The 24845-nt window shown below is 46.9% G+C and overlaps 1 protein-coding gene across 4 annotated transcripts in view; it reads right to left on the reverse strand.

Annotated features, from left to right (window-relative positions):
- dnai7 (dynein axonemal intermediate chain 7) overlaps positions 1-24845 on the reverse strand; it is a 184643-nt gene that overhangs the window by 150027 nt on the left and 9771 nt on the right. For 3 of the 4 annotated variants that reach the window (XM_072471824.1, XM_072471823.1, XM_072471821.1), the window contains exons 2-4: positions 20448-20474; positions 17874-17967; positions 15802-15893 (exon numbers count right to left, since the gene is read on the reverse strand). In XM_072471824.1, coding sequence (XP_072327925.1) covers positions 15802-15893; positions 17874-17967; positions 20448-20474 — 213 coding nt within the window. The remainder of the gene's footprint in view (positions 1-15801; positions 15894-17873; positions 17968-20447; positions 20475-24845) is intronic. The other variant, XM_072471822.1, reaches the window with a different exon arrangement.

Here is a 24845-nt window from a genome sequence, read left to right on the forward strand (position 1 = left end):
CCATTCCCCAGCAGGAAAATATGAAAGCTCTCTGTTTCTTCCTATAGCAGAGACCCACAAGTCCCCAACCACTACAACCTTCCTCCGCCTAACTGAATATGTTATGGACGTTGTAAGGGCTCTCCCTGTTGATTCCCTAATTTCCCATTTCTTTTCCTTTTTGGTTATCATTTCTGATTGTTGTGGGCCAGGGTTTAGAAAACTCCAAAGTATATAATGGAGTTCACCTGACCTACAACTGTTTATTGATTTTGGTTACAGTGAGCACAAAGGCCTGCCTTTCAGGTATTATTCAACAGAGGCCTGAAGCACTTTTAATCAAGAACAACGTTTATTCTTCAAATTTAGTTCACATTTTTATAAACACATACAGTAAGCATTTTTATTAACTACCAACATAAATATCGCACACAGCTACAGTACTCTATGTATAACCCTCAATAAATTTCCCCCTTAAGCAGTTCCAATTTAATAACAAGATCCCATAAACCAGAAAACCCTTTTCAAAGGTGTGGCCCAGCACACAGCACTCAAGACCTGGTTTGGATGTTCTTGTGTCCTTTCCAAAAACAGCTGGTGGCCTGTGGCGGCCGCCCCACGTGACATGGCCGCCCCACACCGCGAACTGGCACCAAGGAGATAGGCCCCCCCCTCCCAGATCGCCCCCAATCGATTGCCTTGCCATCCTGGAGGTGAATGAACCCCCTGCCCCCCCACCAGGGCGGCCGCGGACTGAGTCCGCAGCCACCACGCCAAGTGACCACCGGGGGGACTCATGAGAGAACCACGTCCGCAGGAACTAGGCCAGCTGCCCCTGGAGAATCACTGCTGGGGCCTCTTTTGATGGCCCCCGACCGGCGCCACTTCGACTGCGCGCGCCCAATTGGCAGCGATTCTGCGGGGACCGGGGAATAGCGGGAGCGGCCTCGGACCCGATCTCGGGTTTGACGCCCATTCTCCGACCCCGCGCCAAGCGCGATTTTGGCATGAAGGCTCAGAGAATCCCGCCCCCTAACTCGTCTAGAATTCTTAATTATAGGATTCTTTATATACTGAGAGAGCTTATTCTATAAGGATAAGGAACCTGTTATAAAGTACCATGGAGGTTCTACCTGAGATAACTTTGTTTAGTCTAAAATTCTTGAAAAAAGGATATTTAATCTTAAACCACATCACAACTAACAATAAATGTAAACTAATAATACATTCAAAAAGTTAGATTTACTCTTGCTGGTTTGGGTAGTGGGGGGGGGGGCATAAAGGTAACAGAGCTCAAACAAATATTTTCTCACATTGGATAACTTCTCTGTGAACTCCACTCACTTTGTCCAGATAAAAGGTATTGCCCTGGGAATGCACATTGGTCCAAATCTTACCTGCCTTTTGTGGGATATGCGGAACTTTCTTTGTCCAGTCCTACCCATGCCCCCCTTCCGTCAACTCATTTACCAGACTATATTGGTGCCATTTACTTCACCCACCCTGAACTGAACAAAATGTCTACTTTGCTTATAATTTCCACCCTTCTTTCACCTTTAAATGGCCCAACTCCAACTCTTCCCTTTCTTGATTTCTCTTTCTCCATTTCTGGGGACAGGCTATCAACCAATATTCACCAACCATACAGTGACTCCAACAGCTAACGTCTGGGTATTTCCTGCTTTTATTTCAGATTTCCAACATGGGCAATATTTTGCTTTTGTGCTATATGCCAACCCCAGGCTCCTCTCCTTGGTCTGTTTATTAAGATCACAGAAGCTGGCAGGACACGACTGTTTTTGTACTCTTGTTAAATCTTTTTTTAAAGAATATTGCAGTGTTATTCTGTTGCTGTTTTAGGAATTTGACATTTAAGTCGATAAGATGCAACTTCAACACAGACTCAGCATGCGTGAAAAATTCAAACATTGAGGTGTGACAATTGGGTCATATGAGGTCTTGTTATATGCAGAATATAGAATAACACAAATTAGCTGAGAAGGGCATCAAGTGGTGCACAATGTGGGCATTCTTTTGATATTGGACAGCCTTACTCCCACTTTTCATAGAATTTACAGTGCAGAAGGAGGCCATTCGGCCCATCGAGTCTGCACTGGCTCTTAGAAAGAGCACCCTACCCAAGCCCACACCTCCACCCTATCCCCATTACCCAGTAACCCCACCTATCCCCATTACCCAGTAACCCCACCCACCACGAAGGGCAATTTTGGACACTAAGGACAATTTAGCATGGCCAATCCACCTAACCCGCACATCTTTGGACTGTGGGAGGAAACCGGAGCACCCGGAGGAAACCCACGCACACACGGGGAGAACGTGCAGACTCCACACAGACAGTGACCCAAGCCAGGAATCGAACCTGGGACCCTGGAGCTGTGAAGCAATTGTGCTAACCACAATGCTACCGTGCTGCCCTTGCTGTTGAAATTTACTTGAGGGTAGTTTCCACTCGGTTTTAGCTTTATAGATATAATTTCCAGTATCTTTAATTAACTTTTTACCATTTAGTATCTGCATGTTTTGCAGGTTAGTTTTTATTATAGTTTTGCAGGTCAATATCTCAGTTTCTTAGATTTTTAGAGTTCCGTGTCAAGTGTTTTAGTTGTCACAATATCTGTGATCTAGAAGTCAGTGGATTGACTATCATGGCAGACCAGTAGGGACTATTTGAATGAGCATCCTGTTCCATGTGGGAATTCCAGGGCACTCCATGTATTCTATATAACCAAGTGTGCAGCAAGTGCCATCAAGGAGAAGTTGGAGTCTCTGCAGTGCATCCAGGATCTTAAGAGTTTCAGGATGTGATCACCCCACAGCAACAGAAGTTCCACAAGTTTATGGAAAGGTTGACCAATATACAGGATAGGAGGAAGACACAAGCAGCATAGAAATCCTCCAAGCCAATGGCAATTAGTGGCCAATTAAGAATACTTCCTGATCGGGGGTTACCGCACAAGGCCTGGCCTCCTCAGGCACATCTATCCCTCTGGTCTTTCCAACCTGATCACCTCTCACTCCACACCATCCCAGGGCCTTCCTTCTAGTCTCTGGTGTGAGATTCCCACATCTACCTGGACCTAGGGCTCCTGGTTCTTCAGACTCATGGGACTGCCAGTAGTCCTGCCGTGATCACCGCTCATTGAGGGCAGGACTTAATTCCAAGTGAGGAGCGGAAGTCCCATTTCCAGCCAATTATTGCTCCATCACCCAAAATATACTGCTCTAAGTGTGGCCTAACCAAGGTTTGACATAGGTTTAGCATAACATCCTTACTTTTCAGTTCTATCCCTCTAAGTCTAGTGCTAGGTTTGCTTTTCTTATGGCGTAACGCTGAGTGATCGATGTATTTGTACCTTCATCCGTCCTAGGCATGCACCTTCCAAGCAATATATGAACACTTTATTCTCCCTTCCAAAATGTACCATCTCGCATTTATCTCTGTTGAACTTCATTTGCCAATGATTTGCCCATTCTGCAAGTTTATTAATACACTCTTGTAATTTGTTGCAGTCTTTCTCAGTATTGGCTATCCCCCAAATGTTGGTGTTATCTGCAAATTTAGAAATTGTGCTTTGATTCTAAAATCCAAATAATTAATTTAAATTGTTAATAGCTGTGGTCCCAAAACTGATTTTTATGGAACGCCATTTCCCACCTTCTGGAACTCTGAATAACTACCCATTAGTCCCAGTTTCTCCAAGCAGTCTTGAAATTAGCTTGCAATCCATAAGGTCATTTGTTCCGTGACTGCACAATCTCTGACCTTATTCATCTATTATGGAAAAACCTTATCAAAGGCGTTTTTAAAAATCCATATAAATTACATCTACTACATTACCAAGGTCTACTCCCTTTGTTACCACGCAAAAGAATTCTATAAGACTAATCAAGCAAGACTTTCCTTATTGAAATCCAAGCTAACTCTTCATTGTTATGTTTTTTTTGTGAGGGCCACGAAGAATCCAGCACGAGTTTTAAGGATACAAAGTAATAACATTTATTTACAATAACATATATATATATATATAACAGCAGCAGCAACTTCCCTTGCTGCACACTCCTTCCTGCTGGTTCCAAACTGGCCAGCTTTATATATACATGGAGTTTACTAATGGTTTCTCCGCCCCCCTCATTGGGGAAGCTCATACTCCCACAGGATTGTGGGATTGTCATTAGTCCCCAGCCAATGGTAAGCAGGCAGGTTATAACATCACTCACCCCCCAAAGTCCAAGGAATCCACCGAAGACCCTGGCGAAGGAGGGCGTCGGACTCGTTTTGCCGCAGGCCGGACACCATTTGCACGCGGCGCTGGATCAGGCGGCGTGTAACGAGATGGAGACCGGCGCTTCCGTGATGAACGGCGTAACGGTTATACATCCACGGCCCGTGGGCCCGAGGATTCCCCCTCTGATGCGTCCTGTGTCTCCACCTCGGAGTCAGAGTCTGCTGCCTCCATCATGTCAGCGTCTCTATGTCCATTCGGTTCTGTAACGACCTGCGCAGGCTTTGAGTGAGGCATCAGAGGAAGATTGTGAGGACAACTTCCCTTGTCTCTGGTCTCTGCGGCTGTAGAAATTAGCTCCAGGGGCGGGGAATCTTTGGAGGGGATAGTCTTCTGGACCGAACGTGGTCTACATGTTTACGCTGGAGACGACCCTGGGCTTCCACCTGGTAAGATATAGGGCCCGTTTGGTGAAAGATTACGCCAGGAACCCACTGGGCACGACCAGCAAAATTCCGAACGAACATTGGGTCATCGGGCGCAAACTGCCGAATCAGCCGATGCCGAGAAAATCCCTGTCCCTGCCGTTCTTGTGTGCGGCGTACTTTTGCGCCAATGTCCGGGAAAACCATACTAAGGTGGGTGCGAAGTCTCCGGCCCATTAGGAGTTCTGCGGGAGCTACCCCAGTCACCGCATGGGGGGTGGTCCTATACGTAAACAAAAAGCGAGCCAGTCTCGTGTCCATTGATCCGGAAGACTGCTTCTTTAGGCCTCTTTTGAATGTCTGCATTGCGCGCTCTGCCAACCCATTTGAAGCCGGGTGGTAAGGGGCAGTGCTGATATGGCGTATGCCGTTCATCTTTATGAACCTCGCAAACTCCTCACTCGTGAATGGAGTGCCGTTATCCATGACCAGCACCACGGGGAGGCCATGCGTACTAAAAGACAAACGCATCTTTACAACTGTTGCACAGGACGTTGTCCCCTGCATCTTATGCACCTCTAGCCATTTAGACTGGGCGTCGATTAATAGAAGGAACATGGATCCTTGAAAAGGGCCTTCGAAATCTGCATGCAAGCGTGCCCAAGGCCGCCCTGGCCATTCCCAGTGATGTTGGGGCGCGGCCGGCGGAAGCTTCTGATGCTCCTGGCAAATGGAGCAGTTTTGGGCCACCTTCTCAATGTCGGTGTCGAGGCCTGGCCACCAGACATAACTCCGGGCCAACATTTTCATTTTGGTCACACCTGGATGCCAATTGTTCAAGTCTCTTAGTATCAGCTCCTGGCCTTTTTCCGGGACAATCACACGCGTCCCCCACAAGAGGATGCCGTCTTCCACGCTGAATTCTGACAGCTTGGAGGAAAATGCCCGCAACTCGCCTGGGAGCTGTCTATGCTGCCCACCATACAGGACTACCACTTCGGATCCCGCAGACTCAGAACCCGAACGAAAGGCCATTTGTTCCCCTGACCTGCTGGGCCAGTCCGAAGTTAAGTATAGGCCTGTTAGTTATAGACGTAGCTTAGACGTCGAATTTGTGCATGAGTAGTGATTGCTGTGTATAATAAATGTGCTTTGATTTGAATCTTACTAATCGGTGTACTGGGTTATTGATCATTACTCGGACTTGAACCTCGTGGCGGTATCATAAAGATACCTGGCGACTCGAGAGCAAAGGTAATAAAACAGAGCAATTGAACCAAGGAGAAAATCAGCAACATTATTTGGCGACATCCTGACGGGACCCGATCTAGAAGTGGCATAACCACTCCGGGAGAACCCAAGAATTTGAATTAGAGATCCAATTGGGAACAGAAAACCACAAGCGTTCAAGCAGTTCTGATCAATACTCATAATTCAGAAGTGTGTGTATGCATGCGTAACTAACAGGGCGATAGCAGTTTCAAATTCCTAGGGGTGTACATCTCCAAAAATCTGTCCTGGTCCACCCACGTCGACGCTACCACCAAGAAAGCACAAGAGCGCCTATACTTCCTCAGGAAACTAAGGAAATTCGGCATGTCCACATGGACTCTTAACAACTTTTACAGATGCACCATAGAAAGCATCCTATCAGGCTGCATCACAGCCTGGTATGGCAACTGCTCGGCCCAGGACCACACCGCCCAGTCCATCACATGAACCTGCCTCCCATCCATTGACTCCATCATGGGAAGAATTAACTGAAACAGCGCAGAGATATGTTCAGGGAACATGTGCGCAGGGAAAGCCACAAAAGAGGAAAGCGCCCCAACCCCCCACAGAGCAGATAGTTCACGCTCCAATTAACCCAGTAACCACCCGCCACACAGCCATAGTGGATGATACGGAATTTCTATACTCCACCCCCTTAACAGTGACCCAATTACGGGACGCGTGCGAGAAAATCTCACCGTTCCTCCCCACCTCAGACCCCCACCATTTCTTTGCCACAGTAAAGCATCAGGCGACCATGTAAGGCCTGGATGAGCGAGAGCATATAAAGCTCACAGTTTTAAGTTTCGACCCTTCAGCAGCAGCAGCCCTTCCCGACCCACAGAATGTAGGAGGAGGCACCCTTGCAGAAATGCATACCACAATCCTGGATGCGATCGGGTATAACCGGGGTGACCCTGTAGATGGCCTCAACAAATGTAGGCAAAAGAAATCTGAGCACCCCACAGCGTTTGCTGGACGCCTGTGGATCCACTTTGCAGCAGTCTTTGGAGACTTAGACCGTGCCCATTTGTCTCCAGACAACATGGCCAAATGGACCCGCACCCTTATCTCCCATGCCACAGAAACAGGACAGAAAGCTTGCGCGAGTTATGATCCCTCAGAGGAGGCCCATAACGAGAAGTGGGTAGTGAAAAGATTGTCCCACGCTTGGGAGCAATCCATACAAAGCAAACCCGCAGTCAGGAATCCCGAGGAAAAGCAGGCCGACGCAGATATACAGGCAGTTACAACACACCAGAACCCCGCATGTGTGAATGAAGGAAAGACCAGCCCCCCACTCAAGTCACAGGAGTGTTACAACTGTGGACAGTTGGGACATTTTGCAAGAGAGTGCAATGCCCCTAGAAAGCCACAGAGAGCCCAGCAGACGGGCACTCTGAGCAAGAAGAAAACAGAGCCCATTCATAGTGTTAGCGCCCGTTCGGATCAGACGGACCTGACCGGAACGGACTGACGGTGTACGGGCTCCCCCAGTTGGGTCTGCGACACCCTTTGGGATAGGTCCGGACGACCCGTAGTTGCAGCGAAAATTCGGGAACAGACAATCGAGTTTCTATGGGACACAGGAGGGTCCCGCACCACAATAAATTCCTCCAGCCTGTTTCAAAAAGACACGTGGCCCACTACAGCCACCATCGCCCTCAGCGGCTTTACAGGCCACTCACAGCAGGGACACATCACAGCCCCTGTACCCATTCAAATCGGTAACATCACCACCAAGCACCCCTTAGTCTTAGTCGATCTGCCCCACACAGCAGAACACATTCTGGGAATCGATTTTATGAATTCCCACAACTTATCATTTGATCCAGTCAACCAGTGTGTCTGGAAAATGGCGAAGTCTGCAAGAGCCCCCGCAACGCTCAACATAGGAAAATCCGCGAACAAAATTAGCGCCGTAGGTGAATTTTGGTTCAACCTGACCACGCTTAGCACGGACAAGCAGGTTAGGGCATTTCTGCAAAAGAACAGGGCAGCATTCGCGACCCACAAGCACGACTGTGGACGGATGACTGGCTCCGTACAAATAACAGGACCTGACCCTAGACCCCCAAAACAGTATGGATTTCCCCAAGAGGCAGAGGGAGAAATCTCAAAGGTAATAGAAAGCTTATTAGAGCAGGGCGTACTTAGACCAGTAGCCTCCACTAATAATGTCCCGATTTGGCCAGTGAGAAAGCCCGATGGATCATGGTGACTGACCATCGATTACCGGGAACTCAACAAAATCACCCCCACAGTAGCAACAAGTCCCGAGACCATGCTCAAGCAGGGAGTCAATTCCCGATTCTTTACGGTTTTGGATGTCAGTAATGGATTCTGGTCCATTCCATTGGCAAAGGCGTGCCAGTACAAATTTGCCTTGACTTTCAAAAATCAGCAGTACACGTGGACATGCCTGCCACAAGGATTCCACAACTCCCCCTCCATTTTCCACCGACAGCTGGCAAATGGTTCAGCCAAATTCTCTCGCCCCGAATGTCTGGTCCAGTATGCAGACGACCTACTACTGCAGACAGACACCAAGGAAGAGCACATTGAGCTTCTGTCCGAACTCCTGGAACTCTTACACTCAATCGGTTGTAAAGTCAACCCCAAAAAGGCCCAGATTTTGGAAGATAAGATGATATATTTGGGTACAATTACCACACATGGTAAACGCGAGATCGAGCATAAAAGCATTGACTCGATTGCTAAATTGCCCCTTCCCCAGAACGTTTCAGCCCTCCGGTCGTTTTTAGGACTGGTTGGCTACTGCCGAAACCATGTTGACGGTTTCGCCAGCAAGGCAGCACCCCTCTCAGACCTCCTAAAGAAGGGAGCCCCTTGGGAATGGCTTCCGCAGCATACGGATGCTGTGGACTCTTTAAAACAGGCACTCATAGCAGCCCCCGCACTACAAGTTCCAGACCCGCTTTCCCCTTACGCTATAGAGGTAGCAACCACAAACCGCACCCTTTCGGCCGTGCTCCTCCAGGAACGGCACGTCCAGTTAAGGCCCGTAGCTTACGCCTCCAGAATTTTAGATGCTGTGGAGCAGGGATTTTAAGCCTGTGAGAGGCACCTGCTCGCAGTATTTTGGGCAGTTCAGTATTTTTCGTACATTACCGGACTGAACCCCATCACAATTCTCACCGAACACACCCCCACCCAACTTTTACTGGACGGACGACTCAAGGACGGTACAGTGAGCCAGATTAGAGCAGCTAGATGGACCCTTCTTTTGCAGAGATGGGACATCACTGTTAAACGGACAAAGACGCACATCTTTTTAGCCGACAACTCACTGTACCCTGGCACCCCCCATGAATGTGAAATTATCTCTCCACACCACAACACAGGCCCCTTTATTGCTAAAACACCCCCCAGAAAGATAGGTAGTTCAACCCAGGGCCCCCAGCATACAGACACGTGTGAGCCCATAAAGATCTATATGGATGGATCTCCCACAGTCTTGGATGGGAAGCGCATAACAGGTTGCGGCATTTATGTCGAGGACGAGCAGGGACGCACCCTCGAAGAAATCGCAATAAAACTTCCAGGACACTTAGGCGCGCAGGCAGCAGAGCTTACGGCCATCGCATATATAGTGGAACACCCAGATTCCTTCCCCAGCCCAGCAGACATATACTCGGACAGCCTCTATGTCTGCAACAGCCTCCCGGAATTCCTGCCCCTGTGGAAAGCAAGAGGATTTGTTTCCACAGACGGGAAACCCCTCCCTTCAGCCCCATTGCTCCGTCACATCTTAGAGAGAGCACAGAACAGGACTTTTGGGATAGTCAAAGTTCGAAGTCACCATCGTTCCTCCCCCCCTGGAAATGTGAAAGCCGACGCACTGGCTAAAACAGGTTCCGGACACGGATATTTTTGGACACCCCCCGAAAGCGCACCAGTGAGTGCAGTTCAGGTCTCACAGACAAAGATCGAGGATCTAGTGGAGGCCCAGAAGCAGGACAGCAATCTCAGGGAGATTTTAAAAGGAAAACATCCAGCACCCTACGAGAGATTTAAAAATGCTCTGACCACACATGACGGTGTGGTGTTAAAAGACACCCTTTATGTGGTTCCTGAACAGGACAGGAATCAACTGATTTGTTTGTTCCATGACGGTCATGGACATCAGAGAATTGATTCCACTACAGCCCACCTCAAGCAGCTTTGTTGGTGGCCGAATTTAAAGGATGATGTAAATCACTACATCGAGAATTGTCTTGGAAATCGAGATGGGGACTCCCCTGCAGCATTGAATCCGACCAAGGTTCCCATTTTATGGGACGTGTCATGCAGAACGTCCTCATGATATTTGGCATCACCCAAAAATTCCACATAGCATTCCACCCACAGTCGAGTGGTGCCGTGGAGCGCATGAATCGGACCCTAAATTCCAACCTGAGAAAAATGGACCAGCAAAACAACACCACTTGGGACTCAGTCCTCCCTTTTGTGCTGATGTTTTTGCGTAATACAATTTCAACTTCCACAGGTTACACCCCACACACCCTCATGACCAGACGCCCCATGAAAGGCACAGAATTTTTATTAGGTTTAGACTTGACCAGCCCCGAGGTGACGGCCCTCACACATGAGAAAGCAGTAGAGCAATTAGTGGAAAATGTTAAAACGGCTCAGCTAGCAGCCGCAGTAAAATTGGGCACCAGAAAGAAACAGAGCAAGGCTTGTTTCGACAAGACAGTGCATGCGACTGAGTACAGTATAGGACAGCAAGTCATGCTCTCCGTATACAACTCCAGCACATTCCTGTCACCTAAGTACTCGGGTCCGTACTCCATTGTGGACAAAGTAAGCCCTTCCGTATACAAGATAAAGTATCCCAACGATAAGACTGCATAGTTCCATATCAACCAGCTGAAGACATATGGAATACAGTCTAACCACTCACACCACGTCATGCTCAACGCAGCACACCACACCCCGCCCACAGCCAACGTAACCCTACCATCCCCCAACACGTCCAGCCCAGCCACGGACTCGACCTCGACTCCACCCCCAAAATATACACTCCGCCCTGGAACGCCCACCGACTGCAGCAGCAGAGACAGCGACTGTGACTCGGACGATAGCCACAGCATGCCTCCCTACTATCCCCATGCAACAGGACCCACACCCAGCGAATCCAACTACGATCTGAGTGATCCCTTCATGATCACTTTCCTAAACAAACCCCACCACCGACCACCGACCTACCATGACGACCCCGATTCCGTCCCCACACAACTAGACACCACCTATTGGCACAGAGACAACTCATACAGACTTGTCCGAAACGACAAGAGCGACCCCAAATCACACCATGCAGCCCTATCAACCTGAATACATTCAAGAATTTGGCACCCGGGAGAAGATGACGACCTTGAGTCTGACTCCCAGAACGAGAACCCCTTTGCGACCCTGTTCGCAACCGATAACTAAGGTGTCCAGATGATGTTTTAAAGGAACCGCTTGGGAGAAACGGTGCCCTTTCTGATGGAACCTGCAGCATGTTTTATGTTGTTTGTAGTGTTTTGTTAAATGTTGTTTGTCAGACCGCAAAAAGATTTTTCACGGCCCCACGCCTTTTCAGCAGAAACCTCTGAGGATTTGCCCACAGAGACTTGTTAAGGTCCCAGACGCCAGTTCAGCGGAACTCGTCTGTCGACAGATACCACACGCCCGTTCGTAACTGCCCTTCTGGTTCGAAGGTAGAACCACTACGGCAGCCCCCCGCGATGACTACATTTCTTGCCCGTTCTTGTCGGTTGCTGAGGCAGTGGAGAAATGGCTTGGTACCCGCCCTGCCTGGGAACCCCCCCTCTGGTCAACTACGCTCCGGTAGGAAAGACACGGGATTGGTAGCCGTCCTACCCGGGGACTCCATCCAACTCTTACCCGTCGCGGCCCATACGCATCTCATTTTGGAAATTTTAGTTCAAAAAGTTTTGTTTTGTTTCAGGTAACCCTTAGGTTGCCAACCACATGCTATTTACATCCTGAAACATTTGGATGGTAGATCGCACAGTCTGCGAGACGGCTCGCACTGGTTCATTATTGGGAAGTGTGTCTCGTCCTAAAATTCGGTTTTTGAAAAAAAATGAGGGAGTCACACATAGTGACCAATTATAAAGGGAGTAATTGGCACTAAAGGACAGACAGACTATCGTACGAGATGTTAAACCAAGATAGTTACAGACACTATGCTTGATTCCACAGAAGTCCCGAGGCCCCAGGACCGGAGAAGAGAAGGAAAGAGAAGAGAAGAGACGTGAAAGAAGACGCACCATGAGGACATCCTCCGGATTGTACATCATCATAATGGACATTTGGTTGCGCGTGAACACGAACCCCATGATCACAAGCCCCCCCAGCCGTTAATGTTTCACTTCCCCACAGTACCCAGAGCCCAGTCACCAGCGACACCACACCATCTTGGTGTGACAGGTTTATAACCTGGTATTCCCTGTCCTACGTAATAGAAACCTTGTTAGTATTGGCGATACCCTGCTGCATCGTGCAGGCTATGCGTCTGAGAAAATGGAGAAGGAGAGCCTACCGCGCTCGCACCCCGGTACATAGGATCAGATCCCCTATTTTCGGATACGACCAGACCCCCGACCCCCGCGATCTATAATAAAGAGCATTAATTTGCGGTTTTATTGCAAATAAAGAAATGTAAATACCTGTTCATGAGCAATTGTACGATCCTGAGCTTGACTGCCAAGCCAGGAAAAATGTGTATAAACTGCTATGATTTTGTTTGTATGGTTGAGGAAGTTAGAGTGATGAAATGTTTAAGTGAGAGTAGTGTATTAAGGATAGTTAGAGGTTCCCAATTTTTTTGTTTTGTAATGCATGTCCCTGTTTGCCATAACGCCCCTTAGAGTTGTCAGTTTAAAAAATTTTGCATAGTTATGGTCTGTGTAGAGGCCATGAAAGAAGTGCTCCCCAGGTCAGGGAATGGAAAGCAACGTAGTTATGTGATCCTTCACGCTTCGCATTAGGATCACAAGGAGGGAGTATAGCCACCTAAATTGACCAACTCCCGATTTAAAATGGTGACCGGCAAAGGCTGATGGGAAAGTCAGCCAACATAGACAGAAACCAGCAGCTGCAGGTTTGCTGTGTATTTACCTCTGCAAAGGCCAGACAACATCGATACCAGCGACTATCAGCATAACAAAGTAGCAGCCATCTGCATACTGATGAGCAATCCCCGGGAACAATAAGTAACATTTTGGACACACACAGCAAAGCCAGACTCCTTGGCGCCAGCAGGAGCCAACACGAAGGAGGTGAACGAGCACTTCAAGACCGCCCATCGATCAGGGAACCGCTCCAGTATTGGAGAAAATCGAACCAAGCGATTGGGACAAAGTCCAATCACTTGGGACCAGGTACAGGGTGCACCCCGAAAGGTGGGAAGCCCCTGGGGACTATAAGAATTAAGCCCCAAGTTCAAATCGCTCTCTTCAGCTCTCTTCAGCTCTCTTCACCTCTGCGTCCTGCCCGGGTCACCCAGCAACACGAACCAACATTGACCATGACCGGTGCAGTGACTCCCGACAAAGTAAGTCTTAATTCAACGCTCGCTACGAGATAGGCGCTCCTAGCTACCAATCCGTACCGACTTCGAATCCCGCAGACTCAGAACCCGAACAAAAGGCCATTTGTTCCCCTGACCTGGTGTGCCAGTCCGAAGTTAAGTATAGGCCTGTTAGTTATAGAAGTAGCTTAGACGTAGAATTTGTGCATGAGTAGTGATTACTGTGTATAATAAATGTGCTTTGATTTGAATCTTACTAATCGGTGTACTGGGTTATTGATCATTACTCGGACTTGAACCTCGTGGCGGTATCATAAAGATACCTAGCAACTCGAGAGCAAAGGTAATAAAACAGAGCAATTGAACCAAGGAGAAAATCAGCAACACGTGGTTGGCGCGGCGCCAGTCACGGGCCGCTCTACCCGCCTCCCCCCCCCCCCCCCCCCCCACCCCCCCCCGCGATTCTCCGTCCCGGACGGGCCGAGCGGCCGTCAGAAAAAAAAGAGTCCCGCCGGCGCCGTTCTAACCTGCTCTGAGCCGGTGGGACCTCGGCGTTGAAGGGTCGGGTGGCGGCCTGTGGGGTGAGGGAGGGGGGGGGGTCCGTCCCTGAGGGGGGGCCTCCGATGTGGCCTGGCCCGTGATCGGGGCTCACAGATAGGCGGGCCGGCCTCTCTGGCTGGGGGCCTCCTGTCCTACGCGCCGGCCCCTGTAGCCCTGCGCCATGTTGCGTCGGGGCCTGCGCGTTGAAGGAGGCCATTGCGCATGTGCGCAGTGCGCAGATCCCGCGGCGCACAGTTCACACAGAGATCGGCAGCTGGAGAGGCAGAAACCGCTCCAGCGCCATGCTGACCCCCTGTAGGGGCCAGAATTAGTCCTGGCAGCGGCCCATTCACGGCGTCGTAAAACGCGACAGCGTTTACGACGGCGTGGACACTCTGCTGTGGGATTAGAGAATCCCGCCCCTTGTGCTTGCAAAGCTCCAAACACATTAATAATAATAATAATAATAATCGCTTATTGTCACAAGTAGGCTTCAATGAAGTTACTGTGAAAAGCCCCTAGTCGCCACATTCCGGCGCCTGTTCGGGGAAGCCAGTACAGAAATTGAACCCGCGCTGCTGGCATTGTTCTGCATTAAATGTGATTCCGCAATTGCAGAACATTTGTTAGATAATACTCAGTGTGCTAAGAATTATGCTGACAACCAATATAAGATATAAAAATGGGTTCTGTACATATTGTCGGAACTCCATGCTCTTATCTCCTTTACCTCTCTGTTTGTAATCAATATCAGGACAATTGAAGTTCTCAATGATTATTTTTCTCAATAATTTTTACTCAATTCCTTAATTTAACTGCATATTTCTTTCTCCACCTCCCTTCACTCCTCCCACTACCACAGAATGTTCTGTTTTTCCTCTGTCAGCTGTGATTTGATCCTATTTTTCTCTTGCTCTTGTATTTCATTTCATAGTTGTGCTTCTCCCTTCATGATGGTCACATTGGAAAACTAAGAAAAAAGGCATTTTGGAAATAGTTGGGTAAATAAAAAAACAGAAATAATGACTTAGGAAGTCAACAAAAAGAGGATTACCAAGTGGCTAATCTAGTATTGGGCATTTATGCTCTCATAGATCTATTCTTATTAAAGTTGAAAGCACCTCCCTTTCTTACGAACCTTTGTGCCACAGTCAGTGATTAGGTACAGCAAACATAATCGTAATCTAATCGCTGGGTGAAACACATAGAGGGAATCCAAATGGATGCTCATACTCACAGGCGATACATCCAATCATAGCGCAGCACTGTAGCACAAGTGGCTAGCACTGAGGGTTCACAGCGCCAGGGTCCCAGCTTCGATTCTCTGCTGGGTCACTGGCTGTGCAGAGTCTGCACGTTCTCCCTGTGTCTGCATGGGTTTCCTCCGGGTGCTCCGGTTTCCTCCCACAATCCAAAGACGTGCAGGTTAGGGGGATTGACCATGCTAAATTGCCCGTAGTGTCCAAAAAGGTTAGGGGGGGTTATTGGGTTACGGGGATAGGGTGGAAGTGAGGATTGAAGTGGGTCGGTGCAGACTCGATGGGCCGAATGGTCTCCTTCTGCACTGTATGTTCTATGTTCTATTTCCATCCCTATACACCAAGCGAGCAATGTCTAGTGCCCAGTCATTGAAGGCAGTGCAAAACAGGGGATCATGAACCGGCAGCCCAACTTTCCCCACCTCCTAAACCACTTTTGTTTTCATTGAATTCAAGACCACCTCTTCATCTCTTCATTTGTTTGTAATGCTGAGGACACTCAGTAAAACAATACTAACCGCTTCTGCAATCCTTGTCCTCTCTTCTTCTTCAAGTCTCAGTTTCTCAATTCTCTCTTGCTCCACACGTTCAGCGGCAAGTCTTATCTCCTCTGTTAAAAATGAAACATTTGTCATTAATGTAAATGTAAATAATGTAAATTTATTCTCTCTACTGTGATAAGAAAATTTTCAAGGAAAACACAAGAACTGGGAGCAGGAGTAGGCCATTCGGCCATTCCAGCCTGTTCCATCCTCCATTAGGATCATGGCTGATCCTCAATCTCAACGCCATGTTCCTGCTTTCTCCCCATACTCCTTGATGCGATTGAAATCTAGAAAATGATCTCTCTCTTTCTTGAATACATTCAGTCACTTGGCCTCCACAGTCTTCTGTGGTAGAGAATTCCACTGGTTCACTACCCATTGAGTGAATAAATCTTTCCTCATCTCAGTCCTACATGGTCTATCCTGTACCCCAAGACTGTGTCCCCAACCAGGGAAAATATCCTCCCTGCATCTAGCTTGTCCAACCCTGTTAGTTTTATACGTTTCAATCACATCATCTCTCATCGTGCTAAAGTCCAGTGAATGCAGACCTCCTCATAGAACAGTCCACCAACCCCAGTATCAGCCTAGTGAACCTCCATTGCACTCCCCCCATTGCAAGTATCTCCTTTCTTAGGTAGAGAGACCAGAACTGCATGCAATACTCCTGGTATGGTCTCATCAAGAATAATCGATTTGTTTTACTCCTTTCTTTTCATAATAACACCGACCCCTGCACTTCTCCCTCGCTGCATCTAGGTCAGTTTTCAGCCCAGTTTTTGAGAGGGAACAGGGCGATGGCATGAAATCGTTGCATATAAATCCTGTTTCCAAAACTGCTGCAATGGTCAATGTTGGGGCCTTTGAAACAGGAAGCCAGGCAGCTGGCTAAAGCAGATAAAAACCAGTGTGATAATGAGTTGTGCCAAATCACTACAGAATGGATTGCAGCAGTTTAGGGATGGCTAATTGCCAGCTATCCTGACATCCCATGATAGAATATTTTTGAAGTTTTGTGTTCTGAAAGGCACTGCATAATGCAAGCCTTGCTTTCGCCCCATACTTTGTTGACCTGAAAAAGCTGACTGCATCCTACCGGCATTTGAATAATGGTCTGATTCCAGTGTTCAACCAGGGATGCCTGACTTACCTGCACAAGAGAAGATACCGGGCTATTCATCTTCCAATTTCTTTCTGACTCCAACTTGAGCATGTAAGGAGATCACAGCTACTTATGACGTTGGTTAGTGCACTCTCACATCCAATCATTTAAATGGCACTGTACATAGACACTCCAATCATATACATTCAATGAATGGATATAAAGCAGATGTAACCAATCAAAATATGGGTGGAGATCAGTTGCACGGAGCTGAACACGGTCAGCGTCACTACTTAACTTTTAGGTCAGGTTTTAAAATGACCCTAGAAGCAGCTGTAGTTTCCCACTTGCAATGTTTAAATGAACCTCCCAATGAAATCATATTCACAAAACCTCTCGGAGTATGTGGTGGAATGGCATTCGTCCATTAACCCACTGATGGGCATCAAGAGATGTGAGGAAATGTGCTGTATGCAGAGGTGCATTTAAAGGGGCCTGTGAGAACTTAACTGATGTATTTTGAAGTTATGTTTTTGCTGGGTTTTTCTTTTCCAAGTTTTTTTGTGCCAAAGTGACGTGATAGTCTCATTTCTTTTTGAAAAGTCCACAATAATGACATGATAGAAATTTGAAAAATAAAAAGTGACAAGGAAGCTGTGGGATTGTTGTGAAAGCCCCAACTGATTCACTTGACGTCCTGTAGGTGAGGAAACCTGCCGTCCCTTCCGAGCCTGGCCTATTTAACTCTACCCTCACTTTAATCTGGTTGATTTTTAATTGTCTTCTGATGTGGCCCTCCAAATCACTTAATTGTCTAAAAACTAACTCAAGATAAGATCCCATGCACCGCCATCTTTCTCAGGCCAACTAGACATAGGCAATAAACACCAAACTTGCCAGTGATGCCCTCATGTAATGAATTAAAAACAAAAAGGGATGTTACCCTCTTCCGAGCGTTTCTTCTCCTCCTCTTGTCTGACAAGTTTTTCTTCAGATCTGGTAAGTCTCTGTCCCTTAGCTGAGCTCACAATGGAGGTCTTGAAAGAAATATATATCAGCAGAGCATCTGTGTTATACAACTGAAAGCCAAAGCAATAATCTCTAATGCAGAATATGTGCTTGGTACAAGACTGGTACAGTAACAGAGAGCTACTCTTCTAAACTTTGTGTTTTGACTTTTAGACTCTGATTTAAAACAACCGTCTGGACCGTGTGAAGGGAACAGAAGTCATTTTAGTTGTTATGCCCTCGCTTCTTTAGCTCCCACACAAATTACACCCCATAAGAGTGCCCTATTTCTTTACCAATGTCACACTTTGACTAGAAAGTAACTAACTCAGGAATTTTCCTGTAATATACCATAAGGGGAATTTTACCACACCCATAATATAGCCAATTAGAACACTTGTGTACAACTCCAGCAGACTACAATTTTAAGTAATTGAATCTCTAGTGGAGCATGAAGTGGAAGATTTATATTAGCAGAACATTCTACACAGAATAGGACGTTTTCATGGAGATGAGTGTGGGATCAGGTGCAATGCCTGGATCTGGTATGTCTCTCTTGTGGGGACCATGATAAGATTCAATTTGAATTGGTTTTTGGAGCAGGCAAGGAGCTGGATTAAGGGTTCGCCCCTGTCCACACTCTGAGCCCTGGCTTTGTAACTCTGAAAAAGTAATTTTTTTAAAAACAGGGGCCGAATTTCTGCTTGTTATCAGTGCAATCTACGCAGAATTGGCCAAGCCAAACCAGCACAAAATATCAGGGAATTATAAACACAGATGAGTTACATCCAAAACCACTTGCACTTGTGTTTAACTGCAATCTTTTCTGCTGGTTCACAATTCAGCTTGCCCAAATCAGGCCCTGTCCACTAAACTTCCCACACCCGGGTTAACTGTGCAATTCTGCCAATTGAACTGGTTTGGGAAGGCGCTTCAAATTGTGCTCATTTTCTTAGACATACAGGAGCTTGTTGACACATTTTAAAAGTTCTTTCATTATCAACAACATTTAATACACTAAGAAGCTGATTAGTGTGCAACTAATAAATAGTTCAGTACAGATTTTTTTCTAAGTCAGTGACAGAGATTTTATACCGGGTTACTAACAGGTGGAGGATTGGTTTTTAAAAATGGTTATTTTTGCTAATAAGCCTGTTTTCAGCCACATTAATAAAACTGTTCCAGGACACCACCCTTAAATATGTCAAGGAAACTTTGTTATAAAAAGAGGAAAAGGGAACTTATGTTTTACGCTGTCCAATTGTGTTGGTTCAAGGAAGGTTGTATGTTTGCAATATGCAAATAGGTATCAGCAAAAAATTGAAGCTTAACCTCATCAGTGCGATTTTAAGCACTGCACAGTTGCGTTTAAAGTGGAAACACCACCCCATAATGTTTATGCACTCATCAATGTGAACACAGCAAATTGACAATATACTATCTGATGACATTGGGCTTAATAACTTGTGAATTTCAAGAATGTAATTCAGAAATTAAACTGGTGTTTAAAGAGCTCAGAAATTTAGGCACATGTGCACTAGAGTTTTCAGGTAAGATATTAATTCATGTGGCGCCACTTCTTTGTTGATATAAATGCTGAAAGCACGCAGGCCACACAAGTAACACCTTTCTTTCATTGCTGCGGAGTTAAAATCCTGGAACTCCCTTCCTAACAGCACTGTGGATGTAACTGCAACACATTGGCTGCGGCACTTCAAGAACCTTCTCAAGGACAATTAGGGATTGGCAAGCGACACCTACATCCTGTGAACGGATTTAAAAAAACAAAGCAGCCTGTTGTCTGCCCGCCCCAGGGAATAAATGTATTTTACCCCATCAATGTACAGGCTCCATCTAATGACATCTGCATGAAACTGTTTCCTGCATGCTGTCACCTTACCTTATGATGCCGACTATCATTGAATAAGTATCTCACTGGTTTGCCCCTGCTGTACACTTGTTTATCTCTAGCCATATTGCTCATTAAAAAAAATGAAGAAAAGTGCTGGTTTGGAATATTCTTCCCAGAAGTAGGCATGGCACCTTGAAAAAAAGGCTGTCTGCACACGGAAATAGTTCTCCCCTTTGTGTTCAGTATGAACAAAATCCTTCACAGAGCCTGCTACAAGCAATGTTTGGTAATAAAGCACATCGCAGGAGATAGCAGTCACTTTGAAATGGCTTAGATAATTGATCTTTCCACTGTTTGACTAACTGAGTGACAGTCACTGATCCGCCCTGAAAATATCACTCTCTGCCAACCAATCGAGTGGCTCAAAGAAACACATTTTATTAATGTAGGCAGGTAGCACATACTAGAGGAGTTAAGATTAGTATCATCTTAATGTCCCTCTTTTCAAAACGCAGTTTTTCATCCCAGCATTGATCCTCCTCGCGTGCACATGTGCCTGGAAAAACTAAATTATAGAATCTAACAGCTGCATTAAAAATGTCTAAATCTATAATGTTTGTTTCAACACACTACCACTATACCTGCCTGTCTCCATACCATTTGTTTCTTTTTTTGCTTTGGCGGCTGGCACCAGAAAGAGAAGAAAAGAGAATTGGTGAGATATTTTGAAAAGAACCAGGACAGTTGAAAAGTTTTTCTAATGCTAAAATTGTCTACACAGAAAAAACCCAAACTAAACAGATTTGTCAGACCGGATTTATACTGCAATGTGTTTGATACAAGTATATACAGGACGTCTTGATGTACGGGACCACACACCTCAGTAATTTAGTGTGTTCAACACTCTGCTTGATGGCCACTTTTGTGTTGCTATACAGTGGGAACAGTTTAGGTAGCAATGTAAAACAAGAGCAGTATAAATGGAGCATAAAACATCAATTTAAATCAGCAGTCTTTACTATGGCTTAAAAATCATTAAAATAAAGATTTTCTCTTCATTAGCACCGTTTTAAACAAGAGTAATCTGTACAAAAGAATGGATGGAGTTGCTTGCTCAAGCAAAAATATCCTGGCAATGAAAAATAGGCTCACTCATTCTGTTGCTGTGAGGAGTTTTCAATAATAATAGCAATAATAATAATAATCTTTAATAGTGTCACAAGTAGGCTTGCATTAACACTCTAATGAAGTTACTATGAAAATTCCCTAGTCGCCTGTTCAGGTGCACTGAGGGAGAAGTCAGAATGTCCAATTCACCTAACAAGCTTGGCCAGGATTCTCTGAAATCCCAGCCAAGTGTTGATGCCGGCGTCAAAACTGGCGCGAGTGACGCCGGCGTCAATGGGCCTCCAGGCCCAGGCATTCACCCCTTCAGGGGCTAGTATGACGCCGAAGTGCTGTGCGCTCGAAAGCTGGCACGACGCGGCCGGCGTGGGTCCGTGCATGCGCGCCACGGCAGGCGGGGGTCTGCGCATGCGCATGGGTTGCCGTCTCCGCGCTGGCCCCCGGGCAATATGGCGGAGCCTTACATAGGCCCCCCCCCCTGGAATTAGCCCACCCGCCGATCGGTAGGCCCCGATCGCGGGCCTGGCCACCGTGGAGGCCCCACCCGGAGTCAGATTCCCCTGTCTCCCCCCCCCCCCACCAGGATGGCCCCTGCAGCCAAAACTCCAAGGTCCCGCCGGGTGGGACCATACGTAACCCACGCCGGTGGTACTCAGCAGAACTTGGCGGGCACAGGGCCCATCAAGCGCAGTGAATCGCTGCATGGGGCCGCTTTCAACGACCCCCGACCGGCGCGGCGGCGACCGCGCGGGCGTGATTGGTGGCAATTCTCCAGTCGCCGGAGAATCGGTGGCCCGGCATCTGAGCAGCATGGAGCGATTCTCGAGTCCCCCGGAAGATTCTCCGACCCGGCGCGGGATCAGAGAATCTCGGCCCATATCTTTCGGGATTTGTGTGAGAAAAGCGGAGAGCCCGGAGGAACCCCACGCAGACACGGGGAGACCGTGCAGACTCCGCACAGACAGTGACCCAACCCGGGAATTGAACCTGGGTCCCTGCTGCTGTGAAGCAACAGTGCTAACCACTGTGCTACCGTGCCACCTATGTACAATTCAGCTAGGATATCTTGAGAATGTGCGATTTTTAAGAGCTGTATTACATTTGATTTTTGCAATAAGGATCTAATAAACGTCATATGCTGAATACTGCAGCGTCTACCAATTACTCTGCCTTCATGAATTTGGGGATGTTTGGATTCATTCCAACAGGACTTCAACAGCTTAGTGTGCTGACACACAATTACAAAGGTGTTGCACTTACATAGAAACTTTCTAAATGTCAGCAGTTCCCAAGTGCTTTACACCCAATGGAATAGTCACTCTTGTAATGTAGGGAAATATTGCAGTTAATTGGCACACTGCAAGGCCCCACAAACAGCAATAAGATGCAAACTCTGTTAGTGATGTTTGCTTAGGGATAACTTTTGCCCAGGATGCTAGGAAAATCATGTCTGACTAATCATAGATCATAGATCATAGAATTTACAGTGCAGAAGGAGGCCATTCGGCCCATCGAGTCTGCACCGGCTCTTGGAAAGAGCACCCTACCCAAGGCCACACATGCACCCTATCCCCATAACCCCATAACCCCACCAAACACTAAGGGCAATTTTGGACACTAAGGGCAATTTATCATGGCCAATCCACCTAACCTGCACATCTTTGGACTGTGGGAGGAAACCGGAGCACCCGGAGGAAACCCACGCACACACGGGGAGGATGTGCAGACTCCGCACAGACAGTGACCCAAGCCGGAAACGAACCTGGGACCCTGGAGCTGTGAAGCATTTGTGCTAACCACTATGCTACCGTGCTGCCCTATTAGAGTTGTGTGAGGATGTGACTAACAGGGTAGTAAAAGGGGAACAGGTGGGTGAAGTGCATTTGGACTTTCGAAATGCATTTGATAAGGTGCCACACCAAAAAGGTTGTTACACAAGGTGAGGGCTCATGGAGTTTGGGGTAATATATTAGCATGGATAGATTATTGGTTAAAAGAGAGAAAACAGTAGGAATTAATGAGACATTTTCAGAATTATAAGTTAGGTGCTGTAAGGACCAGTGCTGAGACCTCAGCTATTTACGATCTGTATTAATAACATAGATGGAGGGACAGAGTGTAATGGATATACATTTGTTGATGATACAAAGGTAGGTGGAAACATAAGGTGATAGGAGGACACAAAGGCGGAGAAATCTGTTCAAATATTTCCGTTTACTAGCAGTAGTATGCACACAACATCAATTCCTCAGGGGGAGACGGAGCCGCAGGCCACGTCATGCACAACCTGCATGGGCTTCTTCAATAATATCATTGGAGAATGCTGCACAGAATACACAATAGCAGCTGGGGGCACTGCCTCCCCCTGGGAAATCAATATAGTCTGCGTAGCCCTGCTGTACGTTTTTTAATGCAAACAAATTTCAGCCCCAGTAAGTTTGCAAAGGGGTAAGTGGGTGGGAAAGAGGATAGAAGATATATCATGTGGGAAAAAATGAAATTATTCATTTTGGTGGGAAGAACAGCAAAATCGAATATTTTTTAAATTGTAAGAAGCTAGTAAATGTTGGTGTTCGGCGGAATCTCTAGGTGGCATTGTACAGAAGCATAGAATGTTAGCATGCAGGTAAAGCAAATAATTTGGAAGGCACTTAGTATGTTGGCCTTTACTGCTAGTGAGTTGCAGTAAGGAAGGTTTGCTGCAATTGCATAGGGCTTTGGTGGGATCACAGCAGGAATAATGTGCACAATTTTGGTCTCTGCACCTAAGGAAGCATATACTTGCCTTAGAGGGGGTGCAACATAAAAGTTCACTAGATTGTTTCCTGGGATGAGAGGGTTGTCCAATGAAGAGAGATAGTGTAGATTGCACCTATTACATAGAATTTACAGTGCAGAAGAAGACCATTCAGCCCATCGAGTCTGCACCGACCCTTGGAAAGAGCACCCTACCCAAGCCAATACTTCCACTCTATCCCAGTAACCCCACCTAACCTTTTTGGACACTAAGGGAAATTTAGCATGACCAATCCACCTAACCTGCACATCTTTCGACTGTGGGAGGAAACCGGAGCACCCAGAGGAATCCCACGCAGACACAGGGAGAATGTGCAGACTCCGCACAGACAGTGACCCAAGCCGGGAATCGAACCTGGGACCCTGGAGCTGTGAAGCAACTGTGCTAACCACTGTGCTACCATGCCGCCCTCTATTGTCTATATTGTCTTAAGTTTATAAGAATGAGAAGTAGCCTCACTGAAACATATAAAATTCATAGAAGGCTTGTCAGGAGAGTCTAGAACTCGGGAGCAAAAATTCATGATAGGAGGACGGCCATTTAGAATTAAAGTGAGGAAAACATTCTTCACTCAGAGGGTTATGAATCCTTGGAATTTTCTGCCCAAACTGTCTGTGGGTCATCTATTGAGTATATTCAAAGTTGAGATTGATAGATTTTTATACTCTAAGGCAATCGAGGGATATGGAGATAGAATGGCAACATGAAGTTGAGGTTCATGATCAGCCACGATCACATTGATTGATGTGGCAAGGTCGAGAAGCCATTTGGCCTTCTCCTGCTCCTATTTATTACATTCTTATCTGGCAAACTCAGAATTCAAAAAACAATTTCAAATGCTGTGGATGGAAATCGAAAATACAGGGGAGGTGGTGGCACAGTGCTATTGTCGCTGGCCGAGTAATCAGCAGGAGGTAATCCAGAGACCAAGGGTAATCCTCTGGGGACCTGGGTCTTAATCCCACCATGGCAGACAGTGGAATTTAAACTCATTTAAGCCATTGTCAATTGTTGTAAAAACCCACCTGGTTTAATAATGTCCTTTAGGGAAGGAAATCTGCTGTCCTTACCTGGTCTGGCCTACTTGTGACTCCAGACCTACAGCAATGTAGTTGACTCTTAAATGCCCTCTG

Source organism: Scyliorhinus torazame, chromosome 13 (genome assembly GCF_047496885.1).
Source record: "Scyliorhinus torazame isolate Kashiwa2021f chromosome 13, sScyTor2.1, whole genome shotgun sequence".
Lineage (NCBI taxonomy): Eukaryota > Metazoa > Chordata > Chondrichthyes > Carcharhiniformes > Scyliorhinidae > Scyliorhinus > Scyliorhinus torazame.